This window comes from Micromesistius poutassou, assembly GCF_964030765.1.
Source record: "Micromesistius poutassou genome assembly, contig: SCAFFOLD_3254, whole genome shotgun sequence".
NCBI classification, from domain to species: Eukaryota; Metazoa; Chordata; class Actinopteri; order Gadiformes; family Gadidae; genus Micromesistius; species Micromesistius poutassou.
In genome coordinates, this window is record NW_028179513.1 from 1 (window position 1) to 19,642 (window position 19,642).

The 19,642-nt window shown below is 45.5% G+C and overlaps 2 protein-coding genes across 4 annotated transcripts; both read left to right on the plus strand.

Moving 5' to 3' along the window:
• The first annotated feature begins 1,320 nt into the window (after positions 1 to 1,320).
• Positions 1,321 to 4,242, plus strand: LOC311372769 (uncharacterized protein). 3 transcript variants are annotated; one of them, XM_084489712.1, is made up of 5 exons: positions 1,321 to 2,491; positions 2,576 to 2,640; positions 2,729 to 2,928; positions 3,191 to 3,255; positions 3,962 to 4,242. In XM_084489712.1, exons 1-4 carry the CDS (start codon positions 2,345 to 2,347, stop codon positions 3,229 to 3,231), a joined length of 453 nt encoding a protein of 150 aa, XP_084345838.1. In that variant the 5' UTR covers positions 1,321 to 2,344; the 3' UTR covers positions 3,232 to 3,255; positions 3,962 to 4,242. The 3 variants fall into 3 exon arrangements, 2 of the variants coding, with proteins under 2 accessions (XP_084345838.1, XP_084345839.1); XM_084489713.1 differs by having other exon boundaries at positions 2,747 to 2,928; XR_014642061.1 differs by lacking the exon at positions 1,321 to 2,491 and having other exon boundaries at positions 2,520 to 2,640; positions 2,747 to 2,928.
• Positions 4,243 to 6,239: 1,997 nt separating this feature from the next.
• On the plus strand, positions 6,240 to 18,667 carry LOC311372767 (B-cell receptor CD22-like). The gene is made up of 8 exons (XM_084489711.1): positions 6,240 to 6,425; positions 13,668 to 14,009; positions 14,106 to 14,357; positions 14,575 to 14,841; positions 17,423 to 17,683; positions 17,782 to 17,872; positions 17,950 to 18,010; positions 18,347 to 18,667. The coding sequence occupies exons 1-8, from the start codon at positions 6,281 to 6,283 to the stop codon at positions 18,557 to 18,559; spliced, it is 1,632 nt and encodes a 543-aa protein (XP_084345837.1). The 5' UTR covers positions 6,240 to 6,280; the 3' UTR covers positions 18,560 to 18,667.
• Positions 18,668 to 19,642: the final 975 nt, after the last annotated feature.

Sequence of the window (19,642 nt, forward strand, 5' to 3'; positions counted from 1 at the left end):
GACGTTCCCCCTCAGGGGAACCCGAGTGTTTAAGAGGCCGTCGTCACGTCAGTTACATGAACTGGAACGTCCTTCAGGATGGAGACAGGGACTCCTCAAGGAGACACACCAGGGGGCGAGATGTGAGGGCTGTCCCTCTCAGCAACTAGAACCCAACCTGGTTCCTGCACCTGAGAACCACGGAGCACGTTCCAACGTTTCCCTCCGTACGCTTTGAAGCCCTAGCCCCCCCACCACTGGTCTCTCCATCAAACCCTCCACTGGTCTCTCCTCTCTCAAAGACCTACAAACCCAGCGCTGGTCTCTCTGTCAAACCCACCACTGGTCTCTCCGCTCTCAAGTACCTACAAACCCACCACTGGTCTCTTCTTAAAGACCTACAAACCCACCACTGGTTTCTCTTCTCTCAAAGACCTACAAACCCTCCACTGGTCTCTCGTCTCTGCGGGGCGATGGCCTCCGTCGCCCCCGGTCGATCGAAAGGGAGTCGGGTTCATATTCCCAAATCTGGAGAGGCGGAGATAGGCGCCGCGAGGCGTCCAGTGCAGTAACGCAAACGACCCCGGAGAAGCTGGCGGGAGCCCCGGGAAGAGTTCTCTTTTCTTTGTGAAGGGCAGGGCGCAAAGACCTACAAACCCAGCACTGGTATCTCGTCTCTCAAAGACCTACAAACCCAGCACTGGTCTCTCCGTCAATCCCGCCACTGGTCTCGTCTCAAAGACCTACAAACCCAGCGCTGGTCTCTCTGTCAAAACCTCCGCTGGTCTCTCCTCTCTCAAGGACCTAAAAACCCACCACTGGTCTCTCAAAGACCTACAAAACCTCCACTGGTCTCTCCGTCAAACCCAGCGCTGGTCTCTCCGTCAAACCCTCCACTGGTCTCGTCTCTCAAAGACCTACAAAGCCACCGCTGGTCTCCTCTCTCAAAGACCTACAAACCCTCCACTGGTCTCTCCTCTCGTTTGGCTTTGTATTCCTTTGAGTATTGTCATTGTTTGTGTAAATACACAATCTAATAATTGAAAATAAAGAGGTGTGATCTTTTACCTGGTACTGGTCAATCTTTGCATGTCATGGGGTACTAAGTGTGAGGGGCAATCTTTGCATGGCATGGGGCACTACTTCATGTGAGGGGCAATATTTAACCTGGCATGGGGCACTAAGTGTGAGCGGGGCAATTGTTGACTTTGCACAGGGCATTAAGTGTGAGAGGGGTGATCTTTAACCTTGCATTTGGCACTAAGTGTGAGAGGGGCAATCGTTGCCCTGGCATGGGGCACTAAGTGTGATAGGGGCAATCTTTAACCTGGTACTGGGCACCACATGTGTGAGGGGGGAAATTTTTCTACTTCTACTTGGCTTGTATTACCTGAACATTTTAATCTTCAGCTATAGGAGGATGCTACTCTTCCTGAAACACCCTTGAGTGTCATTTGGTCGGATGTTTCTGATGACTCAAGTCTGTGGCCTAAATCAAAGAGGATAACAAAGTGGGTGTTCAATACAGCAAGAGCCTGGAGCGATCTAGCATCTGGATCTCAATTCGACCTTCTACACACTGGACAGGATGACTTGAGTGTCATGCAGCTTGGATTGTAGTGTGACTGAATCATGCAAACAATGGGAAGCGACAATGGCTACTTGGTACAATGGATGATGGACTAATGGCATTCCGAATGGACAGAATCGGATGAGAAACCAACTAACTGAAGATGGAAGATGAAACATTCTGCAACGTGGCTTCCCTACCTAACCTAAACATGATGGACTGCTGGCAAGCCCTCTGGATCTCCTGTACTCCTGCCCTGAGATCCAAGTATTTCTCGGGCTGAATTGGAAACCATCTTGGAAACATCCCAACTAGCGTCCCTGTCGAGCTGCAGTTGTGCTCTTCTTCAGAAGAGGTGAAGAAAGCCTCACTGGGGCTTCAAGGTCTATGAAGAGGAACGTTGAAATGTGCGCCATGATTCTCTCCTGTAAGAGCTGGGTTGTATTCTAGTCGCCGAGAGGGGGAGCCTCACAGCCTACCCTTTGGCGTTTCTCCTTGGGGAGTCCCTGTCACGGTCTTGACGGACGTTCCAGGTCATGTAACTGATGTCACGACAGCCTTTTGAAAACTTGGTTTCTCCTGAGGGGGAACCTCTACAGAACTGTAGGCGTCAGATGGCACAGTATCCCAGCATGCATCTCTGGTCACTCAGATCACACCCTGATCAGTAAGGCAACACTCATGCGATGTGCATGCGATGTTTTAGAGAGTAGTAAGGAAGTAGACAAAAGGCATGAGAAGTTTGTTATTTTGTACTGTTGTCAGCCTTGTTTATGGGTGGGAATTATTTGCTAAATGGGGGATATGAAATGTATAGTCAATTATTTGTACATGAACCAACAGCAACAAACTACTAGATCTGCTCAAGGTAAGTCTGTTGGCTGTATTTTGCAACAAGACGACCAAAGCACCCCAAGATCTCCATCGTCGTTCCAGCTCAAGGTAAGGGGATTCTGCGGGGGGTTGGTGGTTAGATTCGAGACCGCGTTGTGCACAGGTCTATAAAGATGCTGTCTGACTTCACAGGATCTCCTGGACCAGGGTGGACCAGAGGCTGAGGACCAGCAGGTGACCAGATCACACTGGACCAGGTATGGGTCACCAGGGTGGATGATTATTATTATTATTATTATTATTATTATGTGTCTAGTGCTTTTCTCGCACTTAATTATAATGTAGGGTAACTAGATCCCCTAGACCAGGCATGGGGTACCAGGCTGGACCAGAGGGTATCCAGATCACCCTGGACCAGGAATGGGGCACCAGGCTGGACCAGAGGGTATCCAGATCCCCCTGGACCAGGAATGGGGCACCAGGCTGGACCAGAGGGTATCCAGATCCCCCTGGACCAGGAATGGGGCACCAGGCTGGACCGGAGGGTAACCATAACCAAACACTTGACACCTGGAGGTTCTTTTTAATTATTTCAAACGATCGTAGAGGGTCTTCATTCGTTTTTCCTTCAGATTTTTCATTCTGTGAATTTTAGCCAAAGCTGTGATTTGAAGTAATTACGGTCACATCAGCTGCTACTACTATAGTTTATCCAGCGTACATCAAGGTGGACACTAAAACGTAACAGCTGGTCACACTCACACCTGGTGACATCACCCTTTTAATGTGTGTTTGTATTGTGAACAGATGAAGCTGACGACCCACCAGGAGCGAGACGAGGACTATGATGGGACTGCTCAAGTCTTTGGAAGGTTAATACCAACAGTTTCTTTTTTTTTTACATCGTTTCACCACCAAAGCTATGCTGTTAAATTCACAGAATGTTTTACTATATTCCTGAATTACAAATTCCCAAGTGTGTGCATGTTTCATGTTGAAGTTTAAAATTTGATTTGATTCAGAATTATTTCAACAAAGTGTCCAAAGAATAATAAACTACTACCACTGTGTTTCTAGTGTAGAATTCTCAAAACAAAAGTATTTTCTTCAACACATTATATAAACTAAAAAAATCATGGACAAAATGATGGAGGAGGAGCCACCTATCTGGAGGGAGACCCGGAATCTGGTTAGCCGCCTAGCTGGACATCGTTAGCCTCCTAGCATAATGGATATAGTTAGCTTCATAGCATAATGGATATCGTTAGCTTCATAGCATAATGGTATTGTTAGCCTCATAGCATAATCAACATCGCTAGCCTCATAGAGTTATCTATATCATTAGCCTCATAGTATAATTGATATTGTAGCATAATTGACATGGGTAGCCTCATAGTGTAATCAACATGGTAGCCTCATAGTGTAATCGACATGGGTAGCCTCATAGTGTAATCGACATGGGTAGCCTCATAGTGTAATCGACATTGGTAGCCTCATTGACATTGTTGGCCTATGGCTAGCAACATAGATTATGCTACGAGGCTAACGATTTGTGTTTCTCCTCTTGCAACATTTCAGTGACCCACCGACGGCGCCTCGTCGGAGCTGGACGGTGGAGACTTCAGATGCAACTTCTACCTCGCAGGACGTGACTTAAGTCACGGGTTGTCAAGGGTTCCTTGTTTCTCAAGGGTTCCTTGGCGGGTTCCTCATGGTTCAGTGTTAGGGACAGAGTTAGGGTCAGATGGTCTCATGATGAACCATTGTTTTTTTTTAATCACATCCCAGAATTGTTTCACTGTGCGCACAGATGTTGAAATGTATACTGATGTTTTATGATATAAAATCATTTAAAATGACCTGGTTGTGTGGCATGTTGTATGGTAATTTTTATTATACACATGCATGTTACCCTAATGAGGTAAGGTTACCTCTCCCCTCCCCTATACCCTAACCTCCGCCCTCCCATATCCTCTCCCAACCTCCCTCCCCTATACCCTAACCTCCCCCTCTATACCCTGACCTCTGTCCTCCCCCCCCATACACCCTTACCTCCCCCTCCCCCCTCCTTTACTCATACCTCCCCCTCCTCTAACCCTAACCTCTCCCCTCCCCTATACCCTCACCGCCCGCCTCCCTTACCCTCACCCTCACCCCCAACCTTACCCTAATCCTCATCCTTATCCCTAACCCTAACCCTAACCTTAACCATAGCAGCGAATATCAAGCCAGTAAAAGCACGTATGATGATATTAGCTAACTAGACAATCAGATGGACAGTGGCTATACAGTATAGCTAGTCTAGCTTTCCAACCCAATTTTGTGTAGCCCACCTTCGTGAAATGTGTGATAAACAGGAAAAGGTCCTGCCACACTTACCTGACAACTGGAATGGGGTATTTTTTGGGATTACTGTTGAACTATGTGTTCACCCGGCTATGAACTGAGACTTGATAAATCATATTATCAATATATAACATTTCTTGACTTTTCTCTCTATAGTGTAACACTATATAGTACCATTGATACACTTAATACTAACCCACTCTATATACGTATCTCTCTCTTCCCCCTTACCTCACTTGTGAGGTAAACCATTACCAGTCATTAGCCATCCTTGTATTTGGCCCTCATCGCACCTGAAGTCCCATCCCTATGACTGCCCTACCATTGCCTGTTGCTGTCCCCTTGACCGGATTCCTGGCCTGCCTCTTGATCAGAAATAAACCTCCATTCCGTGTGTGTGTGATCTGTCCGTTGCTGAATAAGGTTCTATAGCTGCTTTGGCATGTTGGTGGTCAACATGTCTGTAGTGTAAAACGTTCTAAAACTGGTGTCAAATGTTGCTGGCCGTATTACTACGTAAACCATGAATGTTGCGCATCATTTATTATGACGTCATTATATATACTTTCTCTCAGCAACCCCAACTCAAACTGACTTCCCGCGTCCCTGACAACTGCCTCAATAATCAAGGAGAAGAAGAAGAAGACTCCCTTTGTGTGTCTTTGTGTTCCTTCAATATGTGTTGTATACGTTTGGGTGAACACAGATCTCCTCACACTCCTCTTTTCAAAACAAGGGTCCATTTTGTTAGCAGTGACGCGCGTAGGAGGACGGTCTGACGGAGCCTCAGGGGCCGTCTGGCTCCAGGACGCCTACGGGTTAGACAGGGGACACCTGGCATCCAACCCACAACCTTTAGAGCAGGCAGTCACACACCCCCCAGACCACTGGACTGTTGTGGTGTCTGTGTGTCTCTGACCTCCACCCCCTCCACCCTCAGGGTCTGTCAGGGCACCCCCAGCCCCGCTGCAGGGGGGCTCTGCTGGGGGCCGTCTACCGGAGCGACCGGCTGGAGGTGGACCTCCTGAACGCTGACATCACCGCGCACACGCACGCCGCCAGCACCCAGAGTGTGTGTATGAATACCCTAACAAACTACAGTACCGCTCTGCCCCGGTAGAAAGACTGTGGTTTACTGAAGAGGCAAACCAACCTAATGGACTGCTAGGTGATACAGCCTATGCAGGTCGTGTTGAACACAGCTGTGAAGAGATCATCTGCAGCTTGTCCAGCTGTAAAGGAAAGTGTACCCTGATAATCAAAGACCTGAGAAACACTGACTCTGCTTGGTACAAGTTTAGGTTCATAACAAACCAGACAGGATTTACTGGTCCAACGGGAGTGAAGTTATCAGTGACAGGTATACTCTGATGACTTATAAGACTACCCAACATTGCGTGTGTGTGTGTGTGTGTGTGTGTGTGTGTGCGTGTGCGTGCGTGCGTGCGTGCGTGTCTGTAATCGGAACCATTATGAATAACAGTTTTTCTCTTGGACCCAGATCTGCAGGTCTCATATATCAAACCATATCTGGAATGTTCCAGTGGTTACATGTGTGAACTAGCTGGTAACCCTAACTACATCTGGTACAAGAACGGACGGCGTACCAGTGGAAGTTTCTATATATACCCTACCTCCTATGACAGCTATTCCTGCGCTGTTGAAGGATACGAACGCCTCCATTCCCCTTTAGTGTGTAAGTCGACTCCACACTGACATGAGGGCAGATGTTATGGAGCTTTTTGTAATAACTACATGTGTTATTAATGGACAACGCGTGTGTGCAGCCTTACCAGTAGAAAGATACTTCACACTCTGGAAAGTTATAAGAGAAACATATTTTCTGTCACATTGTGGTGGAGGGAATAGTTTCTCTATCATAATATATAAGAGGACACTTATTAAGAATACATATTAGAAAGAATAGTAACACTTGACAATATGGGTACATTAATTTACTGTTGATTCAGTAAATGCAGTAATAAGCATTAATATATATTAGCACAGGAGTTAGGGTTCATGGGTAAGGTTAGAGCTAGGGTTAAGTCTAGCCATATGAGCTAATGTATAAATCAATACCTTAGTTATAACATGAACACCATTAGTCAATTATTACTAGACCATTAGTGAACTGGTTATTCAATGTCAGTTAAAGTTAATGACTGCTTTAATTAATGTTAATGTTGTCAAGTGATCCCAAAGGAATAAGTAGGAACTACTATGGAAGTAAATCTGTCATCGGATTTTGAAAATAAAAAGCCATTGAATTTTAAGCACTGAATATTTATGCATTGAAATAACGTACCTGGATTTTTTTTCCACTGAATTAAAGCCATTGAATTTTTAGCTCTGAATATTTATGCATTGAAATAACGTATCTGATTTTTTTTCTTCTGAATTGAACGAAATATTCAAAGTTAAAAAATTCAAGTAGTCTAAATTCAGATTCAAAATGCTATGTATTCATATTAACTTAAATATTTTCAACGTCCCCAAATTCAACATGCCGGGAGCAATCGAGAGCAATCGATCCCAGATGCTAGATCGCGGTCAAGCAAGGAGAGCGAGCGGGTGTTACACCGTATTCTGCGACCCACCGGAAAGTGTGACCCCAGGGGGCGCTGTTGTACATTTTTTGCAACATGCACGAGTTTGAAGTGTAGACAGGCATCAGGCCTGAAGTGGTTCACGTGCGGAAACATGCACAAGCTTAAAACGTAACGTTTGTATCATCATCGACCACTCGGGATGGGTGCATTCGTTTTGGACACCGTTGGCTGAAGCAAAACGGTTGATATGCCTCTGTGGTGGCATAACGAGCTGACAGTATAGCACACTGAGTGGCATGATACAGATAAGAGGATGATATGAGATATGAGAATTTAAATCAGGTTGCTGTCAGGCGCTTCTTCCCGAGGCACGCCGTGCGTCCACTGGAGCTACAGGCTGCAGCCGCTTCAGTTGCCACTCAATGCACGATACTGTCGGCTCTGCTCTCTCGTGCCACAGCGGGCAGCGGGCTTCAGATCGCCCCAGACTCACACCAGTAGGCAAAGGGACCTCAGATCTCCCCAAATTGGTGCCCTAATAAATTGGGGTCTTAACCCACTACAATTACCCTTAGGCCTAAGCTGCATGCAAATCCAGCCAAGTCACTGCAATCACACACACACGCACACGCACACGCACACGCACTGTGACAACCCGCTCCCCACCCGGGGGAACCGGGGGGTAGTGGTCGACGGGGTATACCGCCTTCACCCACCAGTCGGCAGCAGAGCGTGCGTCGGCACCCGGCGCAATCACCGGGATGCAACGCACCTGGCCGGAGGGGGGGAGAGTCGGCATAAAAGACGAGCATGGACGCACACCGGGGGGAACAAGAAGGACCAGCAAAGAGTCAATTGATAACGGAGAGTCTCATGGAGGCCACAGTTGATCTAATATTTGCATTGACTTGTACCCATTGAGCCGAATAAACGCCGACTTCGGCTCAGCCTGGAATCTGAGTGTGGTGCATTCCGTGTGTGTGAGTAATATTCGTGAACCGGGCTGCCACAACACGCACATGCACACTTCACATACAGTCATTAGTTCATTGTTTATTTCACAAACTGCAGTAAAAGGGTTAAAAAAACCGGTGTGCATTATAACAAAAACATAAATACCCCCCCCCACCTAATCGTGCTTAATAAATACATTTGATTTGATTGCATTTTACAATCCCATTCAATGGATAGGGTGATACGGTCCACCATCGTTGCCTCTTTCCCCATAAAAAGCTACAGTCAGGTTGATTTACCTTTGAGCATTTCCTATTATAGGCTACTGTGTAAAATGCTGTTTAGAATTAACGTTTGTATCAAGAAAGAGAGACCCATCATCACAGCCGTTTCGTTGACAAGGCTAAAACCTGCTCTGCACATGCCTTCCCCCCGCATCAGAGTCAGGTATCCAACGAGTGACGCTCTTATTATTCCTGCTCGCTCTCCTTGCTTGACCGCGATCTAGCATCTGGGATCGATTGCTCTTTCCTGGGTCCCCCGACGTTAACGCTGAATTTCGTACCTTGAATTTTGCAGCTGAATTTGACATGTAGAATTTGGGGACTGTTGGCGCAGCCATCATAAAGAGCTGGAATACCGGGTACACATATTAAGAGACGACACAACTGAGTTCTTTGTTTGACTGGGGAGAACTGGCACAAAGGCAGGCCATCAGTCATTTATTAAGATTTGCTTCACCTGGTGCACTGGTGCCAGTATGAGGGCACATTCAAGAGCAGTAGCAGACATTTTGCAACAGTTTAACACCCCCACTTGTTCTGATACTGACAGCAAGATCTACCATGACATACATTTCACTTTATCCCAAACATAAAACACACAAACTTATCCATCCTGACTCTTGTTACAGGTTTAGTTAACACATCTGCCACCATGTCAGCGGTTGGGCAATATTCAATGCAGATTTTCCCATCACTGAGAGCAGATCGAACAAAGTGGAATTTGATGTCCACATGTTTACATCTCTGACGCAGTGTACTGCGTCAGAGATGTAAACATCTCTGACGCAGAGATGCACCCTGATTGTCCTCAAAAACTGTCACTGGTGCATATTCACAATCACTGTCCATCCCATTTAACAACTGTACTAGATACATGCTTTCCTGAGTTGTCGCTGCCAGGGCCATGTACTCTGCCTCACATGTGGATAAAGCAACTGTGGGCTGTTTCCTTGACTTCCAGGAAATAACAGGCCCTGTCTCAGACAAACTAAAACAGTACCCAGTTGTACTTTTCCTGTCGTTCTGGTCTTCTGCCCAATCTGCATCACTATATGCCACAAGTTTAAGATTTACATCACTTCTTTTGAAACACAATTCCTGATTTACAGTTCCCTTCAAATATCTCAACACGTGTTTTGCTGTTACCCAGTGTTGTTCTTTTGGTTCAGACAGGTATTGTGACAGTTTGCCTACAATCCAACTTAGATCTGGTCTTGTACATATCATGACATAAAGCAAACTGCCAACAACCTCACGATACTTCTTTTGGTCAACAGGTTGACCCTCATTGTCAAACTTCAGTTTGTTTTCACATGGAGTAAATCTAGGTTTACAGTCGATCATTTCAAACCTCTCCAAAATCTTTGTAATGTACCTTTTTTGACTCATTTTTATTTCACCTCCTCTTTGCACAAAATCAATACCCAAGAAATGTTTGAGTTCACCAAGGTCTTTCATTTTAAATTTTGCTCCCAACATTTCTTTTACATTTTTCACAGTTTGATTGTCATTAGCAGCAATGATAAGGTCATCAACCCAGATTAACAATATTACCCTCTCATTCGCAGTCTGTCTACTATAAACACAATGGTCAGCTGGGTTTTGACTGTAACCATTTTCACATAGAAAATCATGAAGCATTTTGTTCCAATTTCGTCCCGACTGCTTCAGACCATACAATGATCTATTAAGTTTACAGACCAGTTTCTCACTTGCCTTTGCCTTAACTTCAAAACCCTCCGGCTGCTCCATGTACACTTCACAATCAATAGGAGCATGCAGGTATGCAGTTTTAACATCCATCTGGTGCAGTTCTAAGCCATGCTGCACTGCAAGCTGCATCAGACTGCGCACAGATGTCATGCTAGCAGTTGGAGAAAAGGTTTCATTATAATCAATCCCTGCAACTTGACTATAACCCTTTGCTACATACCTGGCTTTGTATGTTTTTGTCTCATCCGGATTTTCTTTTACAGTATAAACCCATCTTCCCCCCACTGCATGTTTACCTTCTGGCAAAGTGGTTAGGGTAAATGTCTCATTTTCTTTCAGAGAGTCCATTTCATCTTTCATAGCTTTAACCCACAAATGTGATTTTGGTGAGCTCATGGCTTCCTTCAGAGTTCGAGGTGCATCTGACATAACCCGGTAACAATAGTCAACAGTTAACCCTTGACCATCGTCATCACCATCATCATCATCATCATCAACATCACATTTTATCTTGCATTCATAATCATTATAGTACTTAGGTGGTCTCCTCTCCCTCTTTGGATATCGGGCATTTTTAACACTCTCACCCTCACCTGTAGTGGTGTCTGTGTCACAAATCTCAGCTTTAATTTCCTGTGTGAGTGGTTTCACCCCTCTCCCTATACAGGATGTATTCACTCCTATCCTGGTCTGTCTGAGTCTGACACTCATTCACACATTTGCTGATAAACTTTACCAACCTGTTTTTGAGTACTCTCCCTGTTTCTGGGTAGAAGATTAGATATGCAGGACTATTCTTGTCGTAACCAACAAAGATCCCCCTTTCAGATTGTGAGTCAAGCTTCTTTTTGTTATATTTGTATGCATAACATACTGACCCAAAACATTTCATTCTTGACAGATCAGGCACTTTCCCTGTCAGCATGTAGTATGGAGTCTGTCCTGTTCGCTTGTTGTAACATCTATTGCGGACAGCTGCAGCAGTCTGAACTGCATATGTCCAGAGTTCTTTTGGCAGATTACTCTCAATCAACATACATCTTGCCATTTCAAACAATGTTCTCCAGTTTCTCTCAGCTGTCCCATTTTGATGGGGAGAATAAGGGGCTGAGGTCTCATGTCTAATGGCATTTTTACTGATTAGTGACTGAAACTCCTTTGACGTAAACTCAGTGCCATTATCAGATCTAATACATTTGATTCTCCCATAAGGTGCAACATCAGCAATAAACTTTTCTGTAGCTCTGACTGTGTCACTCTTGGCTTTCAAAAAATATACAAAAATTGCACCTGAATAGTCATCAGTGAATGCCAAAGAGTACCTGAACCCATCTTTTGCTGCTGGTGCTATAGGGCCAGCCAAATCTGTATGTACAAGTGCAAGTGGTACAGTTGCTCTTTCATCTGGTTCTCTGTTCCTGCTCTGAGCAAATTTCCCTTGCACACAGACCTCACATTTCAGGTTCGACTTATCAGATTTACCTTTAATTTTCATCCCTTCTGTGACACTTTCCAACTTCAACACATCATCATAATTACAGTGTCCCAAAATTTCGTGCCATGTTTGCAAATCATAGCATCCATGACATCCATCTTCTCCATTACTTTCATCTATAGGCTCAGCAGTGTTTAAATAATACAGCCTATCATACACTTGAATCCCAAATGCCATACCGTCTTTATGGATGAGCTCGTTCTGTCCCTCCTTGAAGATGACAGTCGCTCCTTGGGCGGTTGCTGCCTTGACAGAAAAAATGTCCTGGGGATATGATGGGACATATAATGCCCCCATCAACATCGTGTCCACTGCGCATCCTCTCCTGTCAATCAGACGAACCTTGGCCGCACCCCTCTTCAGTGCGACACCGCTGGTCCTCACACCATCCGCCAACTCCAGGATGTGCTTTTGCGACTTGAAGTTCTCATCAAAGTCCTTGAACTTTGTGATGTCTGTCACGATGTGGGATGTGGCCCCCGTGTCGACCATAAGCCCTCTCTTCTGTGGTCTGCTGACAGGGTCTCCATCCACCTGGCCCACCTTGAATGCAAACGTGTGGCCCTCCTCATCCACCGCCTGCTTGACCTTGTCTCTCCTCCTCCGTCTGCAGTTCACATCTTTGTGCGTGGAGCTCTTGCAAAAACTGCACCATTGTCTCTGTCCACTGCGCTGGCCCGCAGCAGGACACTCTATTGCTTTATGGCCCTTCTGGCCACAGCTGTAGCAGGTCAGTCTCAGGTCCCCGCCAGATCTTCCTCTTACTCTCATGACACTGTCCTCCTCTGTGGACGCGGTCCTGAACTTTTCGGTGCTTTCATAGCTCCGCAACTTTGTCTTGAACTCAGCGAAGGTCAATTTCTCATCACTCTGGGTCACATGAATGGAAAATGGCTTAAACACATCTGGCAAGCCCTTTAATATCATTGCGATCAGCAGATCATCACTTAAAGTCTCTCCCGCATTCCTCAGTGCGGTAATTGCAGTCTCTGCCCGTATGATATAATCTGTAACGCTCTCATTGACAGCCTTTTGGAGGGATGTAAGTTCAGTATACAGATTTATCACACGGGGCTTTCCCTTGCCAGCGTAGTGGTCCCTCAGTATCTGGAGCGCTCTCCTACCATCATCAGCCGCATCCCTCATCACAAGAGACAAACTCTTGTCGTCCAACAGCTGGATTAACTCAGCATACGCTTTTTCGTTTTTCTCGGCATCTCCTTCTGCACCATCCTCACCCTCATCTGGCTCATGGAGGATGGTTTTCTTTAGTCCGAGCAAACATAGTTGGCCTAGGAACTTAGTTTCCCATAACTCGTAGTTTTTCTCGTCTCCATCAAAACATAAACGATTCCATCGGCTTCCAATCTCTTTCCTGGGCCCATAACCTGTTGGCGCAGCCATCATAAAGAGCTGGAATACCGGGTACACATATTAAGAGACGACACAACTGAGTTCTTTGTTTGACTGGGGAGAACTGGCACAAAGGCAGGCCATCAGTCATTTATTAAGATTTGCTTCACCTGGTGCACTGGTGCCAGTATGAGGGCACATTCAAGAGCAGTAGCAGACATTTTGCAACAGTTTAACAGGGACGTTGAAAATATCTAAGTTGAAATGAATACATAGCATTATGAATCTGAATTTAGACTATTGCATTTTTTTACTTTGAATATTTAGTTAAATTCAGAAGAAAAAAAATCAGAAAAATTCAGAGCTAAAAAATCAATGGCTTTTTATTTTCAAAATCCGATGAGACAGATTTACTTCCATAAACTACAGCTTCTATTATAGTATATCTTTTTAGTTTCTACTATTGTAGTTTCTACTCTGGTATTTTCTCATTGAACCAAACCAGATAGTTATTCTCTTAGTAAACACTAAGACTACAAATTCACCAGATTAGTGCTTCAAGAACTCTAACGGTGCTATTCCTTTCTCAGGTGTCTCTGTCTACAGTTGTTACAAAGTGTCCTACACCACCAGAACCATGTGTGTTCTACAAGGAACATCAGTGGACATCTCCTGCACATACGGCCCGGTTAGAACAATCTATACATCAGATAAAAACTGGTATATATGGAGAGATAATCAACAGCCCAGGGACCTCAAGACAGACTCTGAATATAAAGGCCGTGCTCAGTACTCTGACGAAAGGAGACGAAGCTCCACTCTGAGAATCACTGACCTCAAAGTCACAGATTCAGCAGAGTACCGCTTCAAGTTCACAACATATCACCATGAATGGAAAGGTGATTTACATGGTACAACTCTGACCGTCACAGGTAATACTTTATATATAGTCGGCCAATAATACTAATAATATTAAACAGTCAGGACTCTACAGCGGTTTAATTATATACTATATATTACTTATTCAGGCCTGAGCGTGGACGTGACCCCTGTTGCCACGGTGACAGAGGGCCAGAGAGTGACACTGAGCTGTATCACCAGTTGTCCTCTGACTGGTCCACCCTCCTACATCTGGTACCAGAACAACGTTTCCCTGTTGGAGGAACCAAATAACCAGCTGGTTCTGGAGCACGTCACCCCGAGGCATGCTGGGAACTACTCCTGCTCCGTCAGAAGTGACCGACCCCTCCGCTCTCCCCAAAAGACCCTCACCGTTCAATGTACCATGTGTATATTACATCCCACTTCATCTGTTTCTGATTGGCCCAGTTTACCTGTGACTGCAATAACACTGTTGAGCCAGAGGTGGTGACTGCAGTCTGATGTTTGTCTTTGGTGACTCTTTAAAGAAAAGGGCAATGATACTAGCCTGACATGTTTGATAATACTTTTGTGATACATTTAACTAACACTTGTTATCAACACACCTGCCACCAGATGCTCCAAAGACCCCCTCAGTGAGCGTGAGTCCCTCTGGTGAGATAGAGGAGGGCAGCTCAGTGACTCTGAGCTGCAGCAGTGATGCCAACCCAGCAGCTGACTTCTCCTGGTTCAAGGTTACTACAGATGATTCCTCCAGAGAGACGGGCCTGGGTCAACAGGTCGTCTTTGATCACATCCAGTCTTCAAACACTGGACAATATCTCTGTGAAGCTAAGAATGAGAGAGGGACAACATCAGAATCCATCTCCATCGATGTGAAGTGTGAGTAAAACACACTAATACAGAGGAAACCAGAAAATGCATTTCCTACAGAAAATGCGGTGAGTGCTGTAGTGCAAAGTGAGGTTGAAAATATATTTTAGTAAAGCCACATAGTTGAAGATTTAAAGAAATGTTAAATGGCTAAAATCAAGTGAAGGGATTTGAACAGAACCTATTGACCTTATTCCATCAAATCTATTGATCAAAATAAGCTCAGAACAAGATGAGGCTCATACCGTTGAGCTCCTTGGAGTCTCAGCTTTCATGTGACACCTCTTTTGTGTGAATAGCATGAAGGTAAAATGATAATTTTCTAGCATTATTGTTAGCATGTAGCTTCTAGTACAGCAGATATGTACCAATCACCTAGCCTCTAGCCATATAAACGGGGTCCCCACACACACCCCATATATAATAATCATATTTACAATCGATTAATCATTTTAGCGCCAGTGTAACAAGAAATAACGTAACCGTTTAAGCTAGACATTGTGTTTCTAGGTGAAGTATTGGTGTTAAAAGGTAGAGTGAGTGACGTGATGACGTCACTCGCTCGTTGAGTCTAGAGACGTCATCCCGCTCTGTCCTCAACGGACGACCAATTGAAAATATACGAAGCGGGTATGAAATTAAAATATTGATTCTGGAAAAAGTTTAAATGATATCGAAAATCAGTTTAGATCAGAGGACATTGATTTGTTAAAGGTCCCATGGCATGAACATTTCACTTTATGAGGTTTTCTAACATTAAGTTGAGTTCCCCTAGCCTCCCTATGGTCCCCCAGTAGCTAAAAATTGCGTTAGGTGTAAACCGAGAAGTAGCTATCTTACTTAGTATGACGTGATCCGGGACCAGGTTACCTCCCCTTTATCTGCTTGGCCCGCTCAGAGAATTTGGCCCAACAATGAGACAATGAGCTAGGACCGTGAGAGCGCCACATGTGTGTGTGTGTGTGAATACACACACTGTAACGCAAGTGTTCTTTGTTATTTGGAACCGTTCTGCTGTTGGTGTTATGGCGCATAACATATGTAGCAGAGAGCAGTTCGACCGCTCGCGGGTCTCGAACCTGCCACCTCTCTAACTACGACAATACCGGCATGGGAGTCGAACAGGCCTCTAACTCAGCGGCTAGAAGCGTACTTAAGGCTAGGGGTGTGAGGATTTACAAACGTCCTAACGCCAGCTAGCCCAGGCTAGTTGGCATCCGTTACACACGCAACACAATAACGCAAGCTTGCATAAAGCTCCCATTTGGTGAAAAGACTAGACTGCGTCGGGTTGGTTGAGAAGGAATTGTGAACCGCGACATGGAGGAGAAAAGGATTGTTGCCCAGGATTGTCCGTCGGAGCCGGGCAGCCCCGGGGGCGGCCAGCGGGGCTCCGACGGACTGCTGCCGTGGCAGCGGGGCTGGGCGGGCAGCCCCGGGGGCGGCCAGCGTTCGGCAGGCAGCCCCGGGGGCGGTCTGGGCAACAATCCTTTTCTCCTCCATGTCGCGGTTCACAATTCCTTCTCAACCAACCCGACGCAGACAACCCCGGGCAACAATCCCCTTCTCCTCCATTTCGCGGTTCAGTCTGTACCTAATATTGACGTGGAAGTGGAAGAACCAGAGGCGTCTGAGAACCCGATGCAGTCGTTTGAGATTCATAATATCATCCGGAGGCGCAAACAGCTTTTGACCATGATAATATATATATTATATTATATAGATATCTAAATATAATATGATATTATTTAGATATAGAGCTCCAGGACTCCTGCCGGAGCACCCGGAGTGTTCAGTGTTCCACTGTAAACACTAGCGCATGGTACCGTGGCCGCAAGCTGCTCAGGGCCACACCCCCACCCTCCACCTGGACCCGCCTCTAAAGACATTGTGGGACTGGCTCGTAGTGGCTGTAACTCTGCACCAAGACTGGATTTCTTGAACGTCTTCAAGTACTGTATTAGGGGCCCACTAACACCTATATTAAAGCGTCCATGAAATAGCATGCCATGGGACCTTTAAATGTTGGGACGAAGGTCAACGGTTCAAGGTGACTAAGTCTGAAGTAGTTGAAGAGTCAGAGAACGGGCGGACGGCTTTACAATTGAGGTCATCCCATTGACGTCATTGTAAAAAAAGGTATTTTAAAAGTAGAATATCTTAAAAAGTTTAAAATATGTTAATGATAGCGATAGCGATTCCAAGCTAATCTGAACATTTTCAAATTAGAATAGAGTCTCTAGGTGAAAAGTTGTGGAAGGAGTAGGGTCCCAAAGTTGGTAGAGAATAAGAAAGAAAGAAAGAAAGAAAGAAAGAAAGAATAAACCCTAAGAAGAACAATAGTTGAGCAGCACTCACCTACTCAGCTAAACCTCGTCTACATGAATCATCACTCTCTGCTATTTTATAATATGAGAGTTCTGTTTTAAATGCAAAAGGTTGAACATGAAAACACTCATGGAGCAGTTCTCTCATGTTTAAGATATTTATTCATCATGTATTCAATTCAAAAGCTCTCAAAGCTTTTCTTTCCAATATCGTTAATACTAATCCATGTTATGTTTCAACATGTTTTTACAATGACCTCCAGATGGGCCTAAAAACACATCTGTGTATTCAAGTCCCTCTGGTGAGATAGAGGAGGGCAGCTCAGTGACTCTGAGCTGCAGCAGTGATGCCAACCCAGCAGCTAACTTCACCTGGTTCAAGGACCGTGAAGACTCAGTGGGACAATCAGGACAGAACTACACCATCGCTCATATCTCATCCCAGCATGGAGGAAACTATTACTGCAGAGCGCATAATGGAATCGGACGTCATAATTCCACCTTGTTGTCCATTTATGTGACAGGTAATCGTTCATCTGATAGACCAACACCTTTGATGTATCAAAGGGTCAGGTTTAAGGACTTGAGCACACAGTCTAATACTGGCCTATGGATGTTGCAGGTTCCTCACCATCACCACACACACTAGTTGCTGTAGGAACCGCTGCGGCCTTACTATCCCCCATAGCCCTCCTCGTCTTCCTCTGGATGAGGTATATTCTCTCTCTCCCTTCATTCTTTGACATGGATTTCTCCTGCTGCTTCTTCATCCGTCTGTTCTCTTCCCCAGGAGAAAGAAGGCGTCCAGAAAAGCCCCTGGGCTGGGAGGACGGCCAGAGACCGAGGAGGGGGTGAGACACAGGAAGTCATTTAACTAACCCATGATGGAACTAACACACAGTGGAAATACCCCGAGGCAACGCCCCAAACCACATGTGAAACGTGACTTCTTTCTTTAGCGAGTGGTCTTGTCTGTTGCCCTGTCAATGTGCAAACATAAGAGATGATGCCCAATGAAGAAATGCTGTTGGAGGTGAAAGGAAAAACCCTCAATTTAGTGGTTGAGTGGTGGATCCACGGTCCTACCCCAGCGACGGTAGCCAGCTCTGGGTCAAGGCCAGCCGGCATGAAGCCTTTTAAAAGGCTTTTCTAATGGACCTTTCTGTCTCTCCCTCTCTCCCTGTCAGTCTCTTCCTGTTCCTGTGTATGACAACGTCTTAGCTGGGACCAATCGCTTGGCTCCTTCAGCACAGAGTGAACCAATAGAACGGCAGGATGACCTTCACTATGCCAGCGTCCACATCCACCGATTGGCTGGCTCCGATGTCCAATCAGATCGGTCGGAGGAGGTCCTTTACTCTACGGTCAACGTTCAAAGAGCCAAGGCTGTCCCTGAATGAGCTTCTCATGATATCAGAAGAGAAAAAGAGTCAATATTCTGACCTTGCATTTTTCACCTGCTTTAGCAATGTTATCGTTTGTTTCTCATGCCAATAAAGCTTTTATGAATTGAATTGAAGGTCATCCTGCTGTTCTATTGGTTCACTCTGTGCTGAAGGAGCCAAGCGATTGGTCCCAGCTAAGACGTTGTTATACACAGGAACAGGAAGAGACTGACAGGGAGAGGGAGAGACAGAAAGGTCCATTAGAAAAGCCTTTTAAAAGGCTTCATGCACTTCTGGTTGAGAGACCCTTGGAGGAGACTAATGACCGTCATGGAGGAGGCTGTGGGCCTCCCTTCGTCTTCGTCCTTCTTTGAAATGATTCCTCCTCCTCATCACTGCAAGGAGTGGTGAGCTGGTAGGACTAATTTTAAATTTTTTAAATTGAGTTGAAGAGAGAGAGATCTGTATTCCACTTGTCTGGATCAAAGGTTGCTGTGTAGACTCACAGCACTCCCTCCATCACACACACACACACACACACACACACACACACACACACACACACATAAAAACACACACATAAACACACACACACACTCACGCCTGCTACTGAAGTGGCTGAACCAAATGTGAAATGCGGACCCTTATCTACGTGTGAATGGGAGGTAAGAACTGCACAGTTTCCGTTGACATTATTGTGATATTTATCCTCACCAGACGGTTACTACTGGCTGCTCTGAAGTATATTATGCTTGCAGATTAGTTTATCTTCAGAAACGACGAAAATGGTAAGAATTGACTTCCAGCTGCTCGTACAGCAGGTAGATTTGTCTACGTTCTAGTCTCATTTCACTCTACTTAGTCATACTTAGTATTTCACAAGGTGCTAGGTGAGCAGAGGCGTGGCCACGGCGGGCCTGGACGGGCCTAGGCCCGCCTCATTGTCAGTCTTGCCCGTCCAATCAGAGGGCTTTCCTTCGTTTACGTTCACCGTCTAAAAAAGGCGCGCAAGTCAGCGCTCGTCTGAGAGCTCAAGAATCAGTCACATCGCAAACAGCCGGCAGCTCCTCCCCCCTCCCCTCCTGAACGTTTCTGTGA